Below are 18,221 nucleotides of genomic sequence, written 5' to 3'. Positions count from 1 at the left end.
TTGCGAAAACTAATGGGCAGTGCCTTATAACAAAGTTCATACTGTAAATAATTGAGATTGCTTTTCTAGTTTACATGTAAATGCATACAAGAACTAAAAGTTGAAATTACATTATTAATTACAGATGAAACTGAACACTGGGTTCTAAGTGGTGGTTGGATAATGGCTATAAATTATAGACTCAAGACACTAGGTAAGAGTCTTTGCTGTTTTTAAAGGAACAGTGTGAACATAATTCAAAAGCCAGAGAAAAATCTTCCCAAGATGGAAAAATGCTCTGTCCAACAGCTACCCTTCAGTCAGATTCTGTCAGCATCAGCCTGGTTTACTCAGTCCTATGACTACAGAACATAGTTCAATCAGATGTATAGCTGCAATGCCGTTGTAACTATTAAGCATGCTCGACAAGTCTCCAGATGTCACACCAAATATACCCCTCTTTTCCCAACAGCAAAAGGAACACTGGGGAAGAGGCAGCAGAGCATTAATTTTTGCTATCTTTCAATTAAAATTGCTCTATAACATCCTGCGGCAGAGCTGATTTTTTTCTTTGAAGTGAGCTGAATTCTCCTTTAACATAAATTAGCACCTGTGGCTATTTACTCACATCACAGTCTGCTTAGTATTTTGTCCTGTTTTTCATGGTAAAAATTTCATGAGGCCCAAGGAAACTGGAGGATTTCCAGACATTCTATTAACTATGTAATATTTTGGTAAGTATAAGATATACAGAAGACATTTTCTTACATATTCATTGGAAAAAAAAGAATCTAGACTTCCAATCTTTTGAATCATTCTAGACATTGAAATCTGTAACTTTTCTGGATCTCTTTAAAAACAGCCAACGTATGCCACGCAATCACCATCATATGAATATTTTCCAGGGCAAGGATTTTTATTTATTTTTTTTAAACAAAGATGGAGCTAAAATTTGTCGAAGTACTTTAACAATGTGGTATGAACAGTGACCTGAATTTCTCATGATTCTGAAACCTGCATCTTGCCTGTTGATTTGTTCTGGCGCAGCTGATGAAAGTTGTCACAGCCAGTTCTGCAGCTGAATCATATCCGTAGATCCTCTGGAGGCGGCTGTGTGAACAGACCACTGCTGAACGCCAGCAATTTTTGACAGGTATGGGGGCTGCTGGAAACTCTTGCCACTCATGGCTGATCAAAGTAGTTTCAGGACTGCTCGAATTTATGCTAAATGCTAATTGCTTGCCAGCAGTCCCAGCAGCCAAGCAATGCTCACAGTCATTCTTGCTGTCTCCTGCCATTTCAGGCCCCCCTGAGAACACACCTGAGCCAGCCTTAAGGATGAGAACCAGAGCACATCAGCACAGAAGAAATCACTGTGTCTTTCTTACACTCTGAAGAGGAAGGAAAGAGATCCAATGGGTATCCAGCTTGTACCACTAAGACAACACAAGCAGCTATAAGAAACAAAGACTTTGTCTTCAGAGCATCTGCATGGTTTCTAGAACTGATTTTGACTGTAGCAGTGCTACAAAATATCTCTTAAATAAGATCACACAAAAACAAATAATGTCGTATTTTTTCTTCATTACTTCTAACAAAAAGTACTGCTTTTGCATTTCCACAGCATCTGCCACTTGAATAGATCAATCAACTACATCTCTGAATACTTAATCTTAATCCATTAATGAATGCAGAGTCAGGGCACAAAGAAGTAATTTCTACAATAATGAATATTAATGAGTATTTCAAGATGATCATATTCCACCTATGAAGAAATATAAGAAAACGTAATTTGTATTTTTTTCTTTAAAGAAGTGAACATGAATTGTTTTATTGTTCTGTGAATCAGATTAAAGCCATCAGTAGATATCATTTTAATATAAAGTGTAATTCATGTATATTACAGATCCAGACATGCAGTATTCTTTCCTGAAAACATTTGTATCTGCCAGCCTTTATGCAAGCAAGTGCCCCTTGGGCTCTGTGCAGGATGTAAACTAAGTCCTCATTTGGCTAAATCTGACTGCTCTGTAGGATACCAGGATTGCTTAGCAATAGTAGCAATTGAACACTGCATACAGAACAGTCCCCTTGAAATGGAACCAGAGCAGGTCAGCTTCTATATTACAAATTGGACTTTTGAACTAGATTTTTTTCCACTAGCAATTTTCAGTTAAACACTCTCAGTAGTTCCTTCCACTATTTTTAAAACTCCCAATAAAATTAAGAAATGTATTTAATTTCAAAAATCTTAAGCTGTTCAAATCCTCCTTTGTCAGTCATCTATAAGGGTGCTGGAATCACTTCAAACCAACCTTTAGCTGTTCTGCCTGTCAATTCCCATTTGACAATTCTTCCTACTCCTCTCATATTCCATGGAAATTAATGCTTCAGAAGAGAAATTCAGTGATTAGCAAAAACCCAAAGATTCTCAGAACACAGCCATCCCCAAATCAATACAAACTACCTAGAATTACTTGAATATTAGCAAAATATTCTTGCTTTATTATGTACTTACTGAGGAGATGGATTAAAAAAGGCACACGCTGACACTACTAAATAAGAAATACTGCTGTTCCTTCTGACAGGATTAGCTAAATACCTAAATGATAAGAACACTCCTCTGCGTTTTTCCTATACTCAGGAAATGTGCACTGAAAAGTCACTCTTTGATCTATTTCAATAGTTTCACTTACTGTAGCAGACCTTTAGACACATAAAAGATTTATTTTCAGTAGTCTATGGGAGCTCCTCTTGCTTTGATGTATAAAAGATTTATGATCAATACTATCTGAAAGCAGCTGGCATTGCTACAACTGCTCAGAGTCAAGCAAAAATATTAAAATTAATGCATCACTGGCAAAAACGATATGGCCTTTAGCTATTCAGAAAATGTAATTATCTTAGTAAATGTATGTGGTTTTGGTAACGAAACTTGAAGTTTCAGATGGATTATTTTTAATAACTTTTTTTTGTGTTTTATTACATATTCTAACTCAAAACTCACCACTTACCTACCAGATAAACACCTCACTTCATCAATAGGCTTTAGATGAAGGGGCCCGGCACCCCACGTAGAATCTTAATGATGTCAATCCCATAAAGGCACAAACTTCACCTAGAAGCAGCTCAGAGCAAAATCCATCTTACACTAGTTATATTATTTTTGGGTGACCAATATAGGAATACATATTCAGAAAACAGTTTTATAGCTGTGGTATACTGCTTGTACTACTGAAGATGCTCCCCATTGCATTTCCACAGGCAATACTAAGGACGAGATCCAATGAAACAGAACGAAGATTGGAAGTACTTTCACAGCCACTGTGAGTTGACTGAGGAGCAATCCAAACCCTTCATCTAAATTCCCACACCTCCCTTCTGCCAACAGCAGAATTCTTACATCTGCACAATGAGACACATGAATTCAACTGACATCCACCACTTTCTTCCTTGGATTAGTTCTAGTAGCAGCAAGTCAATTTCCTGATCTGGATCAGCAGGCAGGCAGTGTTTGCATTAACGGAAGCGAGCAGCTCAAATGAAAATGGTTCTTTTGACAGACCCCTACCCACTTAAGCATATGTGAAACTACCGTAGGGATCTTACACACAGGCTGTCACAACATAAGGCTATCAGCCACCAGTACGCTGGGGATCTGGTCACTGCCCTTCAGGGATATTACCATACGTTATCCAGTAATTCTTCCACATTTTATGTTGAAATTATTTATTGAAGTGTGCATTCACATTGTAATCAAAGCATACATGCTGTAACATAGGATTTAATGTAAAACCCTGAAGAATTACATTCCACACCAAAAGTAGTCTATTTCAAAAGCTTATTCTCCCTAAGCAACATGTAATTTCTTAACTTTTTAATAAACATCTACCTTTTACAGCACTATGTATTAAATAGCATTCACAAATAATGTTCTACTACTGTAGATTTTCACCTCAGCAAACACTATTAATGAATGCATTCATTTACTATTAACACAGCTATTAGAACCACAATTCAATGAGCACTTTAATCTCAATGATATCATCACTGTATGAAACAGTGCAATCCATTATGGTATCATTAATATTTCATTTTCCAGAGGAATTATTAGTTCATTAACGCCAACAAGCCTTTTCGCTCAAGCTGAAAAAGCTTATGAATAAATTACATCATGTTTAGATATGAAAAACAGGTCAATGGCTATTGAGTTCACATTTCCAAAACGAAAGCCTTCCCTACAGCATGGCTTTGGGGGAAACGTGCTTCCATAACAGAATCCTCTCAGTACTTACTGTATCGAAATAATCACTACACTGAGCTGTACAGACATGGAAAACATTCAGAGTTAGGGAACTTTTTAAAATACAGATACATGGCATAACGTTTTAAGACTTCACTTAAATCAGCTTCCTCCCAATTGACATTACATACCTTGAAGCCAGAAAATCCCCCTCAAGCAAGTTCTTTGGAGTGAAGAAATGGGTGAGAATACGACATTCTCTTCTCATACAGCCAAGTATCAGTTTCCTTTTTTACCAAGATTAAGTGTCTGGTAATGCATCTATTTTATTGCTCAGCAGCTAAAATCTTCAAAAAATCACAGGTTAGAGGAACTGTTGTCCAAGAGGGACATTTCTTCTGAAGAAAACAAAATTATTATAGGCTCTACTGCCTTAGAAAATGATAAAAAATCATATCTTAAGCTTTCAATAAAAATGGAAAAGAGTAACATTAAAAAAAAAAAGGATTATTCTAAGTCAATTGTGCATATACACTCACAAACCATACTTGTTCCTTCAGCCATGTTATACTACTACTGCCCTGGACAGCTGCTGCAAAACGAGGCATTTTTGTCTACATATACAGATACGGTCTGTGATAACATTCTCTGACTGAAGTTCAGGCACAGCATTTGTTTTATACCTCTGTGGTTAAAACAACAACAACCACCAACCTGTTGTGATCCGTTCCAGTTAATGTAAAAGAAGAAAGCTTTCAACAGTTTTTGGGTGGTGTTTTCATTGGGAAATATTTTGGATAATTTGTGGAATAAACGGTAAACAGTGGTTGTAAATTAAGGCTAAAGGCAACTTTTATTTACACAGTCTAACAAACAGACCTAAGTGATCATGACATTGGACATTCAGATTCTGAACATCACTATTAGCAAGTATATAGCCGACCTAGGTAGCGTTGCATTCTTCATAAAGCTGTGATCACTGATTTCCAACATGTTTCGTTTTCCGACGAAGCCACCTCAGGGCTCTCACCAGTGCTACTTGTCCCATGAGGAATGTGATAGTAAAGTTACGTTTATACCAATCTCTTGGATTCCAAAGCCAGGAAGACAACCAGCACACAGAACAAGAAGAGGAAAGAGGTATATAAATATATTAAGACATCCTTTGGCACTGACAAATGACAATTTTGTGATGATTTACACTTTCCATTCTTTGTGACAACACTTTTCTTGTCTAACTAAATAACTTAAGAAAATGTCAGATGCGGATAGTCACATAATGAACAGATTGCATGTGGAATATGTGGCTGCAATTACTCAGAGCCCAACCGTAAAATGAAGTTAAAGGCATAATTTTATAACCAATTGCATTTAAAATTAGGTAAGATTAACTAAATCTTATGATGACCAGCTTTACTTCAGAATCAAGCTATTTTTAAGGATTTCCCACCAGTGCTGTATTATGTGTAGTATGTTTGTGCACATATGAAGATGCACGTGTTGGAAAGGGCATAACTGGGCACCTGGGGGGGGGGGGGAAGGAAAAATCATACTTCAAAGTTTAATTATGTAACCCAATACACGAAACACTTCCTTTTTTAACGCATCACCTTTTAAAGATGACGTCTTTAATATTACCAAAGTTAGCCTTCTGGCACACATGACTTCTGCAATCAATTCCAAATACACCACTTTTTAATCTCTGGGAATTTGCTTCAAATTATTGCTCCTATTAACAACTAAAGTAATTGCATGATTACTTTCAGCATTAAGGATCATCAAGGATCCCTCCCCTATTTTGTAAAATTTCACACAAGCAGAAATACAGTATTCTTATTGTAGAAGTAGCAGAGAATATTACATGACACCTGGAATTTAGCTCTTCTGTCATACCTGTTAGAAACCTTGTGTGTACAGATTAGCATAGACCTGAGATATTAACCTCTCAGTAAGGACAGCAGTGAAAATCACACTGACAAGAAGCACTGAGCTACCCTCTAAACTGTCATGTTAAATCAAAATATCATGCTAACACTGCAACTGTTTCTTTCCCCCTTTCATGTCTCATTTCCTAGTCCTAGCGGACTGCTTCCACTCTAGGTACCCTGAACCATATAATCATGGTGTCTATGCACAGCCACTGTCTTAATTCTACCTAAATTTTAGAAGCTTTAACATTTCAGCAGCTAGTTTTCAGGCCAGCTAGCAACGCTGCAGAAGAGCGTATAGACAAATGCATAAATTGATCTTTTAAAGTGTGACCCCTAAAAAAAAAAAAAAAATCAGGCTGCCTAGAAGCTACACTGCTTTCAAGGCTGTGCAGTTCCACTTTGAAACTCTAGAATCAGCCAGTCAGCGTGTTGTAACAAAGGAGCAACAAGGATCACCACCTTTAGAAACAAAGCCTGGACTCTTCAGTTTTGCTTCCTCCAGCCCCAGGCAAAACGTGTTCATTTATTTTAAATACTGTTACATAGAATTGTTCTTACAGTAAAATATATGCACAATACATACAAAGAACCCTAAACTGTATTTTGTCAGAGACCAATTACAGTGATAGTAGAATTCTAATGTTACATCACAAGGAACCGGAGAACACTTGGGACCTTAGAACCCTATAATCTTTCAGTCCAGTACAGAATTAAAACTACATTTTAGTTTTGCACGCAGTGGGCAGTGCTACTCTAACTGGGTTGAGTAATATTATCTTCCTGCTTCTTATTTCATTCTCTCCACTAAGCTACTTGCAGGTTGGTAATGTGTATTTGCAAGTCATTTTTCAGTTGTTTCAGATCCCCTGTCCAGTTCATCAAGTTTTACAAACAGTGACAAAAGCAACAAGTAGATGTGAAGAGAAAAGGTGAGTGGATGCGGGCGTATCCACCTTCAGCAGAAGTTCTATTTAGGATGAGCACAGAGGGTCATTTCAAAAAGGCTTTGCCACACAAGTAAACCTCCTAAACTTAAAGTTACTCAGTTTCATTTTGATTGTATATTTACAAAATAATAAGAACAAAAATAAGAATACTACACTTATTAAATGATTTTCCTTTCAGACAAATCACATTTACTAGTCCTTACTCGGTTTAGTCAATTAGAATCTGTTAGGTTGGAATTGCAATCTTTTTACTCACACTGGCAGGAAGAAAAGGTCCATGCCATAAGGGGAATAAAATTGATCTTGTCCCTTAATACCAGACTTCTTTCTTCACAAAAATCAACAATAAACAGTGGACAAAGTCAAATGACAATGCAGATTTATGTCAAGGGCTATAATAGCAGCACTTAAAAAAATCATTTTCCAAAACAAGAGTTTCAGGTGTTCGTTTTTAAAAGTTATGGTAAAAAAGTTGTATTTTTAGATCCAATCCTCTATCCCTCTTGGCTAGACCATGATGTCCAACAGTCAACAATAAGTACTTTCTACATACCTGTTATAATGCATATGCTTTCTAAAGTTTTTACGTAGGAAGTCCTTGTAAAAGTCAGCCATTTCCTCCGCATTCAGTGTCACTTTCTGGCCTGAAAATAAGTTTTGGCATAACAATGTGAAGATAGTTCTTCAGATTAAAACACCAGGCTCAGATTGTGGAGCTAGGTCTGACTACTTGCTCTCACAGGCTTCTTGTGTAACCTTGAACATATACATTCACCTTCTAACGTATTAAAATTTTATCATGGGAGCACAGCAGATTAAAAACACTGTGTGCCTTGAAACTGGCACAGTAACTCGTAAGCCCTTATTACTTGAGAAAGTGATGTTTGTTTATCAAGTCTCAGATTACTTAGGAAGCCAGTGGGCCCCCAAGAATAAGTCAGAACTAGGAGCATCTACTCCTTGAATAACATTATTTGTCACAGGGCAGAAGTCTAAACACCACCAATAAAAACACTTAGTAACTTGAGCTTCCTCCCTTAAAGGAGGTCTGTAAGTACAGACAGAACACACTCCTCAGAATGTGAAAGGAAGATCTGTGGGTACCGCGCAGAAGTAGCACCCAGACAGCCAGCAAATATTCTCAACTCTAACAGTTAATTCCTATAAAAGCCTTCTGGCACTAATAGCGACTCTAAAATGAGGGTCAAACTTGAATGTCCCAGTGAATACAGACACGAGAGAGATTACATAAGATTAAACTTGTTATTGTTCCAAAAATGCATTTTAAAGCCTCCAAGACTGATTGTAGAACTCTTGGTTATTTATCAGTACTATAACGTCCCAACATACTATGCAATAAATTCATCATAACAGCTTTAGTTATTTTGTTTCTTCATCATCTTCAATCAGTTCTGCTGATAACATTAATCTTCTATATAAGAAATAACTTTTGTTCCAACTGTACGTGCGTGTAGTTATTACTCTTATCTACATACAGCTCCGTGTGTGAACAATAAAGAGCTAACTCAACATGTGCAGTCAATAATTTGTAAGGGATGTACAAGCTTATTTTCTCTTATTTCTCAGATTAAAAAAAAAACACACAAAGCATCAGTTTTTCTTAACAACAGAATTTAATTTAAATTGTTTTGCAATCACATAACCATCACTGGGACGTAAACAGAAGAGGAACATTAAGGTCTGTGATATACAGAACATCAGTACAGATGCTGTCCTGAAGTCAAACACATCATTATTCTACGAACAAAATGTTCAGCCTCGTACTACAATGGCCAATTCTCTGTATTAGGAAAGCATCCTTTTTTCTATTTCACATAATAAATTACTCAAGCAAGTATTTTACAGCAACCGCGCTCAAAGACGGTCAGAGAACAGCTGTTGTCTCTTCCCAGAAAAGCTGTGGATGCCCCATCCCTGGAGATGTTCAAAGCCAGGTTGGATGGGGCCCTGGGCAGCCTGATCTAGCACCTGACTTCCTGGTCAGCAACCCTGCCTGCAGCACGGGGGGCTGGAATGAAGTGATCTTTGAGATCCCTTCCAACCCAAGCCATTATGTGATTCTTCAGAGGTTGTCTTACTCTCCCTCGTGGAAAATATTGTATTAATTTAACGCTGTGGACCTGAAGGAAGAGCGTTTTTCTGCCCAACCACAATATCCACTTAAGGCAAGTGCTCTAGTATGTTCAGCTCAGCTAGCTCACTGGATTAAGAAGCGTGAGAGAAGAAAGCCCATTCCTCCTTAGGCTGCAGAATGATTAAATCACTTGGATAGGATTTCAGCACATTCCCTGCAGCTGGGCAAGGAAGAATCAGGGGACGAACACTGCAACAAAAGATCTCACTTTCCATGTGCATGCTCTGAACAATTACTTGTGATAGAACACAGAGCACATAACTAGCAAAATCTGAAGTTAAACAGAATTTAGAGCGTACCCTGAACTGTACAAAGATCTCACTAACCTGTTTTATCTCTCGTTTCCAGACCCTTGGCTTTCAGTCTTGAATAGATAAATTCTTCTTTTTCCTAAAATATGTTTTTTTCCCCATTAGAATTTCAGGCATTCAGTCCGTGAAGTTAACCATAGTTCTTAAATTATGTAACAGCCCAGTATTTAGTACCCTCCAAAATAAAAAACAACACTCATTAAATTTGGAAATATCAACAAAACATTTTCCCAAGCACAGTGACTTAGTGTTAAACTGATAAAGCTCTGTCACTTGGATCCTGTTGGAGTGGGTCCAGAGGATGGCCATGAAGACAATCAAAAGGCTGGAGCACCTCTCCTATGAGTGAATGCTAAAGGAGTTGGGCTTATTTAGCTTAGAGAAGACTCTGGGAAGACCTCACCACAGCCTTCCAGTACTTGGAAGGAGCCTATAATTGGGAAGGAGGCAGACTTCTTGCATAGTTTGATAGTGATAAGACAAAGGGGAATTACTCTAAACTAAAAGAGGGGAGAACTAGGTTAGATGTTAGGCAGAAATTCTTTACTCAGACAGCAGCGAGGCCCTGGCATTGCTGCCTAGAGCTACGGGTGCCCCATCCCTGGAGGTGCCCAAGGCTGGGTTGTATGGGCCCTGGACAGCCTGAGCTGGTGGGCCCACAGCAGGGGGCAGGAACAAGGTGAATTTTAAGGTCCCTTCCAACCTTAGGCATTCTATGATTCTATGGACCTACTAGCTGCATGCATCAACTGATTCATACACATTCTAATGAAACACATGCAATTCACATGTGGAGTACCACTGAGTATTGTTTGGCTATAGCGAAACCTTACGCTTACAAGAACTAACTGTGAAGACAAGATGTACTGTATAACTGAGAATTCCTGTGTTCAGACAATTTCTCAGACTCAAAAAGCAGTTCTACAAAATTAATTTTAAAAAAAGCTTGATTTTTGCTGAAATCTTCACAAGTTCAGGGAGGATATGATGATCAAAGTTCAGGAATAATAATAAATTACTGAATCACTCCCATTCTTTCTAACTTATAGGATCTTAGAACAGCTTAGGTTGGAAGGTCAGCGAGCTCCAATCCCCTGATGTGGGCTGGCCGCCCCCCACCAGCTCAGGCTGCTGAGAGCCTCATCCAACCTGTCCTTGAGCACCTCCAGGGATGGGGCACCCACAGCTCTCTGGGCAGCAGTGCCAGCGCCTCACAGCCCTCTGAGTAAAGATTTTTTTTCCTTAACATCTAACCTAAATTATCTCTCTTTTAGTTTAAAGCTATTTCCCCTTGTCCTATCACAACAGACCCTACTAAAGAGGCTGTCCCCTTCTTTCTTACAGATCACCTTTACATACTGAAGGCCACTCCCAGCTCTCCCCGGAGCCTCCCCTTTTGCAGGCTGCACGGCCCCAGCTCTCAGCCTGCCCTCCTGGGGGAGGCGTCCCTCATTCACCCGTGGTGCTTACACGTAATCTCTCTCTCACGGCAGAGCAAGGAAAGCTGCAGCACCGCTTCCAGCAGCCGCCCTAAGCCACACGCAGGCGCTGCGCGGGGGGTGGCCGCACAGCGCGCGGAGCAGCGGGGAGGTGACCCCGCAGCCAACCCTGCCCTTCCCGCCCGGCCCAGCCCAGCCCGAGGCCGCCCCCCAGCGGCGCCGGACTCACCCGCTGGAAGGCGGTGTTCTGCCGAGCCCAGAAGCGCTGGTTCCATGCCTGGGTCTCCTCCCGCAGCTCCCGCAGCCGCCGCTCCAGGGGGGACTCATGGGAGGGCACGTGGAAGATGACGGGGCGGAGGTTGGAGCGCTTGTCGGGGGGCCCGATCCAGTCCCTACAGGAGCCGGCAGGGGGGCAGAAGCGGGGCCCCTGGGAAACACGCGGGATTAGCGTTAGCACCATTCCCGGACAACACCGCAACCTCACGCGCACCCCAGGGCCCCCACACGACCTTAAATGCTCCGCGACGCGCACTCACCGCCCGCTCCCCGCCGCCGGAGGAGGAGGAGGAGGAGGAGGAGAAGCGGCCGAAGCGGCAGCCGCCCGCCCTCAGCGCCCGCACCACCTCCCGAACGGCCATCCCCCGCCGCCGGCCGCGCTTTACGGCGGTGTCGCGCGGGCAGGGCCGCCCGGCAGCCGGGGGCGGTGCTGCGGGGCGGGGCCGGGCTCCGCGCCCATCGATGCCGCTCGGCCGTGGCGCAGCGCCGGGCCGGGCCGCCGTGCCTCAGCCCGGGGGCGGCTGCCGGGTGAGGAGGGGGGGAGCTGCGGGGGCGCGTCGCCTTCAGCTCCGGAGCGGTGGGAAGGGGCGGCCGGGGTGGGGGGGAGCGCTGCGCCTGCGGCTCACCCCCGGGCTGAAGGAGGAACGGCTGCGAGCGGTGCGTGTCCGCTGATAGGGGTATTTGTGTGGCTGTAGTGCCGGGTGAAAGTTGTCAACAGCGGCGCTAGGAAATGGCGCGGCACCCGGTTAACCGTTGTCTTCTTTTCGCTCTCCTCGCAGTTCGCCTGAAGCTGGATGAGAGAAGAGCATGGATATGGGGAACCAACACCCTTCCATAAAACGGTTGCACGAAATACAGAAGGAGGTCAAAGAGATCGAACAGCAAGTGGCCGTCTTCAGCGGGTTGTCCACGGACCGGGATTACAAGAAGCTGGAGAGGTCCCTCACCAAACAGCTGTTCGAGATAGATTCCGTGGACACCGAGGGCAAAGGGGACATCCAGCAGGCCCGGAAGCGCGCTGCCCAGGAGACGGAGCGGCTGCTGAAAGAGCTGGAACAGAACGCGAACCACCCGTGCCGGCTGGAGATCGAGGCCATCTTCAAGGAGGCACAGGCGCTGGTGGAGCGCGAGATCACGCCTTTCTACAAAGGAGCCAACTGCATAAACGAGGAGTTTGAAGAAGGCATCCAGGACATCGTGCTGAGGCTCACCCAGGTGAAAACTGGAGGGAAGGTTTCTTTACGCAAAGCGAGGTATCGCACCCTGACAAAAGTGTGTGCCGTGCAGGAGATTATAGAAAGCTGTGCCAAGCGACAGCTCTCCCTGCCGCTCTCTAATGATGCACATCCTTCTGTCTCCAAAATTAACTCTGTAATGTGTGAGGTGAACAAAGCGAGAGGAACTCTTATTGCGCTTCTGATGGGAGTGAGTAGTAATGATACCTGCAGGCATTTAGCCTGCGTGCTCACAGGCCTTGTCGCCGATTTGGATGCTTTGGATGTCTGTGGTCGCACAGAAATAAGGAATTACAGAAAGGAAGTTGTGGAAGAGATCAATAAATTGCAAAAATACCTGGACTTGGAAGAAGAAGCAAATTCCACTCATGCTTATGACTTGGCACAAAATCAGTCCATTCTAAAAATAGAAGAAATCCGCAAGAAAATGAAGGAAGTTAATTCTTTACTTTTAAAAACAGAGAATGCTTCTGATTTGTATTTGGGATCCAAAGCAGAACTGCAGGGATTAATTGCTCAGTTAGATGAAGTGAGTCCGGGAAAAAATCCTTGTATTAGAGAAGCCAGGAGAAGAGCAGTAATAGAAGTACAAACTCTCATAACGTACATTGATTTAAAAGAAGCACTTGGAAAAAGGCAAATGTACGCAGAGCAGACTGCTGCAGAACATCAGTCTCATAAAGCAGTTTGGTCTGTTCTTGGAAACTTGTCTCAAATTCAGCAGGAGGTGATTTCTTTTGATGGAAATAGAACAGATAAAAATTACATGCGACTGGAAGAACTCCTCACAAAACAACTTCTTGCACTTGATGCTGTTGACCCACAAGGTGATGAGCGGTGTAAGGCTGCCAGGAAGCAAGCAGTAAAGCTTGCACAGAATATTCTTTACTACCTGGACATGAAAACAGATGAATGGGAGTACTGAAGTAGCCGTGGCCTAACGTAGAATAACATTTTTTCCTACAGCACTTCGTGTAGGGTGATAGTTACATTGGCAGCACATAATGAAAGTGATGTATTCTATGCTTGCTTAAATCATGGAGGTTGCATAAAAAGTTACCTTGGCTATATGTGTGCTATCCCACGCACTCACCCACTTGCCATGGCAACTGTCAGTACACCATCAGCAATTCTGGTCACTGCTATAAGCAATGGAATATGATTCTCTGAAGGAGCTGCTTATGAGTTGATTGAATGGCTTCTTTTTCTGTTTTTGATTTAATAACCTTATGTAATGTTCAGAGAATGTAGGTATTTCAAAGACACAGAAAATTCCTTATGATACAGTACTGGTAGAACTGTTTCAAGAAAGCTGGACATGAAAGTTAGTATTTAAGCATGAGGCTCCATCCAGCAACTTCATAGCAGTCTGGATGTACTCTTAATGTGCTGTTTTGATGAAAAGTATTAAATGCAAAAAAAAAAAAAAAAAAAAACCTGCTGGCTTTTGGGTTGTACTTGTTTTATTCCATCCATCACACTTTTCCTACTTAGCAGACATCTAATGCCAACTTCAAATTTACATGGGCAAAGCCAATTTTTTTATGGTGCTTGCAACTTAGAATTTGCAAGAAGAGTTCTGCTGGTGGAAACTCTCTAATATTTTTGCTTTAAGAAGCTGAGACTTGGAGAAGACAATCTGTAGATATATACTGGCCAGATGAATTGGGTTGTGAGGATTTCACACTGCCATCCATTAGCACCTGAAAACTGCGATGAACTTTATTAATGCTACTTAGGTGTCTTTTTAAATTCTGCTGTTCTGTCTGGTTTTGACTTGTCATTTCCTGTTTGATGAAAACAGAAGTCACTTTGATGAAAACGGAAGTCACTTTGAAGCAGATGAGCATTTTGGAATTATTTTTGTAAAATGAGATAGCTAGATATAAAGGCATCCCTAATGATGTACATTTGTGTGATATATATATCTCTTTCATATTGGTCAGGTGTGGCTTTAGGCATGTCTTGGAAAAGAGTTCTGGCATACGTCTCTCCTTGTAATTCATTGCTTAATTATAAATAAGCTTTGTAAATAAGCTCTATTGTACTACCTATGCACTACCTTTTTATTTGTGGCTGCTAGCACCAATCACATTTCTACTATAGCATGGTTTTTGGCATTTTTATTTTTTTTTTGAGCATGGTATTGAAATGAATTAATACAGAGAGATATATTTAATTACAGAAACTTTGCACTTAGCTCTTTCATGTTGAATTAATGAATCAATGTTCCGTAGGTGATGATTTGCACCTCTTTAAGGAGTAACAACCATTTTGGATGTTAAACTTTAAACAGAGTATTTTTAGATATATTTTTAACCGATTAAATAAGACAGTGCTGTCTGTGAGAGACAAGTGCCTTTAGGACACCACAAACTTGCACCATTACATGTAGATATAGAAACTGTTCACTGGCAGCTTGATGCAGACTGGATTTATTGCATGTATATAATTCCACTGTATCTCAAATTAACGTAATACAATAGGTGAGAATTGCTCTATGGCGTCCTGACAACAAGTGTCAAATTTTGGAAAAATAGATTCTGTTTAAAAACTGAATTTATTTATTTTAAAATAAATACGGAGACTGGGGACAAGAAGGAGAGAGTACTCTGCAACATGCTTTCAGATGCTGCTGAAAGCTGGTGTAACTTCAGAGTATGAATATATTTTATGAGTGTGCACGTGATTTCTTCACATTTTACTTGCCGAAACCAATCTGTTTTGTCAGTTAAGTAAGTGTAGTACCTAAGGCACAGTTCGGCAATGACAGAGTGTTTACTGGTGGGTTCTCCCTGGCTCTTCAGAGATGCAACCTCGTTGAATTTATCTCCCCTTACCTCAGAAAAAAGCCATTTCCTTCGGGTAAAATTCCAATCTGTATTTATAGATTTTATGGCTAACACGGAATAGTGATGTTTGACACCTGAATTATTTTACTCATTTCAAGATTTCTCTGTGTTTGAACTTCAACTTCTAGTTTATGCTTAAATTTTTAGGAAATATAAGAACTTAATAGTGTGGTAATAGTATGCATTTTTCTTTTGTGCTGCTGTCAGGTCTGCGGTGGTTACTTGTAGGCTGTTTAACAGTTTAATGTTGGTGTTCTTTGGAGGTTATGTGTAGCTTCATAGATGTTTGAACTTAGGTGAAAATGAGTAAGTGTAGTTTGCAGATCTATTTTAACTCTGCTTGTCTTTCAGCTTCTCCGAATAAAAAATTAAGCCTGCATCTCTAGAGAGGCAAATGTGTAAGGTTAGTGTCATTTTCATTAACTGACTAGAATTTGGTAGCACAATACTGGGTGGATTAAGCTTTTTTTTTCACTATTCTGTAATCTAATCAATTGATTATTTAAATTTTGTGGTAAAATCCTCATCTGGAATGGGATCAATTCACAGGTTTTGCATGAATGAAAACTAAATATGCTTAACAAAAAAAAAAAAAAAAAGAAGAAGAAGAAAAAGCAGAGATTTCTCAGTCTTGCTTTTGTGCTAAAGAATGTAATGACTCTTTTTTTATATCCAAAGATTGCGGAACACACAACTTCTCAGTGTGGCAGGCTAAAGTAATCAGCAAAATGTAAATGGACCAAATTGCAAAAGCTTGTGTTTTAGTACTATACTGAAGTAAAGTAACTTCTGTGTACTTAGTAACCTACCTTAGAGCTAAACACATTATTGGATATTTTGGGGAGGTAATGATACATCATGATTTCTATTTGTTAATTGTATTTCCCTTTGGATTGGTTTTGTTTGGTATCTCAGTGTTTGTTTTTGTTACTCACCTCTCAGGGGGTTTTTGCTCTGTTACCGGTTTGGAGGAAGCTTTTGTTAACGTAAATTATTGTACATGCTCCTATGATGTGTGTCTTGATTTATTGCTGTGTAGGGTATGGCATTTGTATATACAAATTCAAGATTAAATATTGCAGTGTTGTATTTCTGATTAATAAAAATACATTGCTAATTTTACAAGGTATTCATTTGAATGTTATGCCCTGCTGCCTTTATTTATTTACGAATGTGAGTTATCAGAATGTAAATGATTTTTGTCCTAGAAAAAGTGGTTAAATTAAACATATAGACATAAAATTCTCCTTTTTATTTTTCTTCCTTTAAAAGTTTGCTTTTTCACTGCTGTATTTAGGAAAATAAAGTTCTTTGTGTGGAAAGCACTCCTACCTTTACTTGCTAAATCTGATGTTGTTTGGCTTTCTTTGCATCCAACCTTGTGTTACAGTAGTTACATCAGCTGCTGCTTGTGTTGTTCCTTCAGTGACAGCTCTGCACGCTCCTGGGCTTCACTTCGATGCTCACTGTAAAAATGCTTGCAGTTGCTACAGGTGTTGCCACCTTTCTGTTGTGGGATGCTTTCTTAAGAGGCGAGCGTGCAAAACTGATCGTATGAAGTCTCTTCATGTGCAAAAAGAACTTTCAGTAGGAGTGAAGCTAATAAGATTCTAAACAGTATAGATGAGGCATGTTCACATGATTGTTCTGATGGCTCAGTATGTTTTCCTGAGATGCAGCGAGCCAAGTTATCAGCTGCTGGAAATCAGTGCTGCTATTTCTGCTCAGAGAGCTGCTGGCTGTGTGCTGTTTCTGCTGCATGGCCAACTCCTGTGAGCTGACTTAATGCAATAAAACAGGAGGGGGAAAAAAAAACAACCTTAGCAAAAATGAGGAAGGGAGAATATAGCTTTCTGTGGCTTCAGTGAGTCAAACTGGATTGTAGAAAAGTCTGACGTGAGCCAGAGCTACCACAAAGTGAATGGGTGGGTCACAGGGCCAGGGGTTAGGGAACAAATTTTAAGTTTTTCTGTAGCACTAAGCTATTAGCTCAATCTTTTACGTAGTTAAGTCTCTGCAGGGGAAAGAGAGAAGATGGCACTATCAACTCCTACACTGCTGCCTTAGTAAATGGTTATGATGAAGGCAATGCAAATGAATCATGTATGGCAAACAAATTAGCTGCTTTCAGGTGCTCTTTCATGTCGCACAGTAACAGTTCATGTAACAAAAAATCAAGCGGTCATGTAGAAGTACTGTACAAAATCTGTGAAGTTTACATGCAGAAAACATCAGATAAGAATAAGGCTTATAAACAGAATTTTCCTGCATGTAACAAGATCACTCTATCATACTTTCCCTTTTAACAATACGGCTTCGTTCAAGGAAATGCTCTTCAAAGTCCGGTGAAGCATTTGGGCAATGGCCCTTGGAGTCGCTCAGCTAGCTGCTGACCTGTTTGTCTTGATCAGCTGTTTACTCGTGAGAGAATTTGCCTTGCTGAGAATTTTTTATGTGTTTGGGACAGGCAAATTTAAGTACCTGAAATGTTTTAGCTGGAAAAACTCTGGCTTCTCAGTATTTTATTTCCATATGGGCGTACCCTCTGCTATGGAAAACTCTTAGCTGAGAACTTGAAGTAGTAGAAGTGCTTTATTACTGAGCTCACGATTAGAAGGCCTAGGCACTCAAGCTGGCTGCCAGCAGGAGACATTTAAGCATCAGGATCCTGGAAAACTTTCCTGCTAGAGGAACCTGCTAGGCACATCAGACATTCAGAGCTAATATTATGAGTGAGCTCTCTGCCTGCTCTCCTGTTGCTTGTGAACTTTTATTGAGAAAGAGGATTCTGAGGAGGATAGTCCCTGAAGATGTTAGGCTTTTTGTTTTAGGTCAATCTGAGCTACAGTGGGG

At 40.6% G+C, this 18,221-nt stretch overlaps 2 protein-coding genes across 8 annotated transcripts; one reads left to right on the top strand and one right to left on the bottom strand.

Moving 5' to 3' along the window:
• On the bottom strand, positions 869–11,697 carry APOPT1 (apoptogenic 1, mitochondrial). 6 transcript variants are annotated; one of them, XR_002440312.1, is made up of 7 exons: positions 11,515–11,670; positions 11,235–11,432; positions 9,582–9,645; positions 7,654–7,744; positions 2,994–5,307; positions 2,295–2,367; positions 869–1,744 (listed from the first exon to the last, which is right to left on the bottom strand). XR_002440312.1 is itself a non-coding variant. In XM_021402045.1 (5 exons), exons 1-5 carry the CDS (start codon positions 11,641–11,643, stop codon positions 5,199–5,201), a joined length of 564 nt encoding a protein of 187 aa, XP_021257720.1. In that variant the 5' UTR covers positions 11,644–11,697; the 3' UTR covers positions 3,692–5,198. The 6 variants fall into 6 exon arrangements, 2 of the variants coding, with proteins under 2 accessions (XP_021257720.1, XP_021257721.1); XR_002440311.1 differs by having other exon boundaries at positions 869–1,370; XR_002440309.1 differs by having other exon boundaries at positions 869–1,370; positions 2,295–5,307.
• BAG5 (BCL2 associated athanogene 5) lies at positions 11,693–16,497 on the top strand. 2 transcript variants are annotated; one of them, XM_021402036.1, is made up of 2 exons: positions 11,693–11,809; positions 12,061–16,497. In XM_021402036.1, exon 2 carries the CDS (start codon positions 12,089–12,091, stop codon positions 13,439–13,441), a length of 1,353 nt encoding a protein of 450 aa, XP_021257711.1. In that variant the 5' UTR covers positions 11,693–11,809; positions 12,061–12,088; the 3' UTR covers positions 13,442–16,497. The 2 variants fall into 2 exon arrangements, with proteins under 2 accessions (XP_021257711.1, XP_021257712.1); XM_021402037.1 differs by lacking the exon at positions 11,693–11,809 and adding an exon at positions 11,847–11,938.

This window comes from Numida meleagris, chromosome 6, assembly GCF_002078875.1.
Source record: "Numida meleagris isolate 19003 breed g44 Domestic line chromosome 6, NumMel1.0, whole genome shotgun sequence".
Taxonomy (NCBI): Eukaryota; Metazoa; Chordata; class Aves; order Galliformes; family Numididae; genus Numida; species Numida meleagris.
The sequence above is the reverse complement of the archived record's forward strand: the minus strand, read 5'-3'. Positions and strand labels throughout refer to the sequence as shown.

Coding starts and splice junctions, on each gene's coding strand:
- APOPT1 (XM_021402045.1), bottom strand. CDS start 11,643: ATGGCCGTTCGGGAGGTGGTGCGGGCGCTGAGGGCGGGCGGCTGCCGC. Junction 9,646..11,234: donor AGAACACCGCCTTCCAGCGG/GTGAGTCCGGCG, acceptor AACATATTTTAG/GAAAAAGAAGAATTTATCTA. Junction 5,308..7,653: donor AAGCATATGCATTATAACAG/GTATGTAGAAAG, acceptor TTGGAATCCAAG/AGATTGGTATAAACGTAACT.
- BAG5 (XM_021402036.1), top strand. CDS start 12,089: ATGGATATGGGGAACCAACACCCTTCCATAAAACGGTTGCACGAAATA.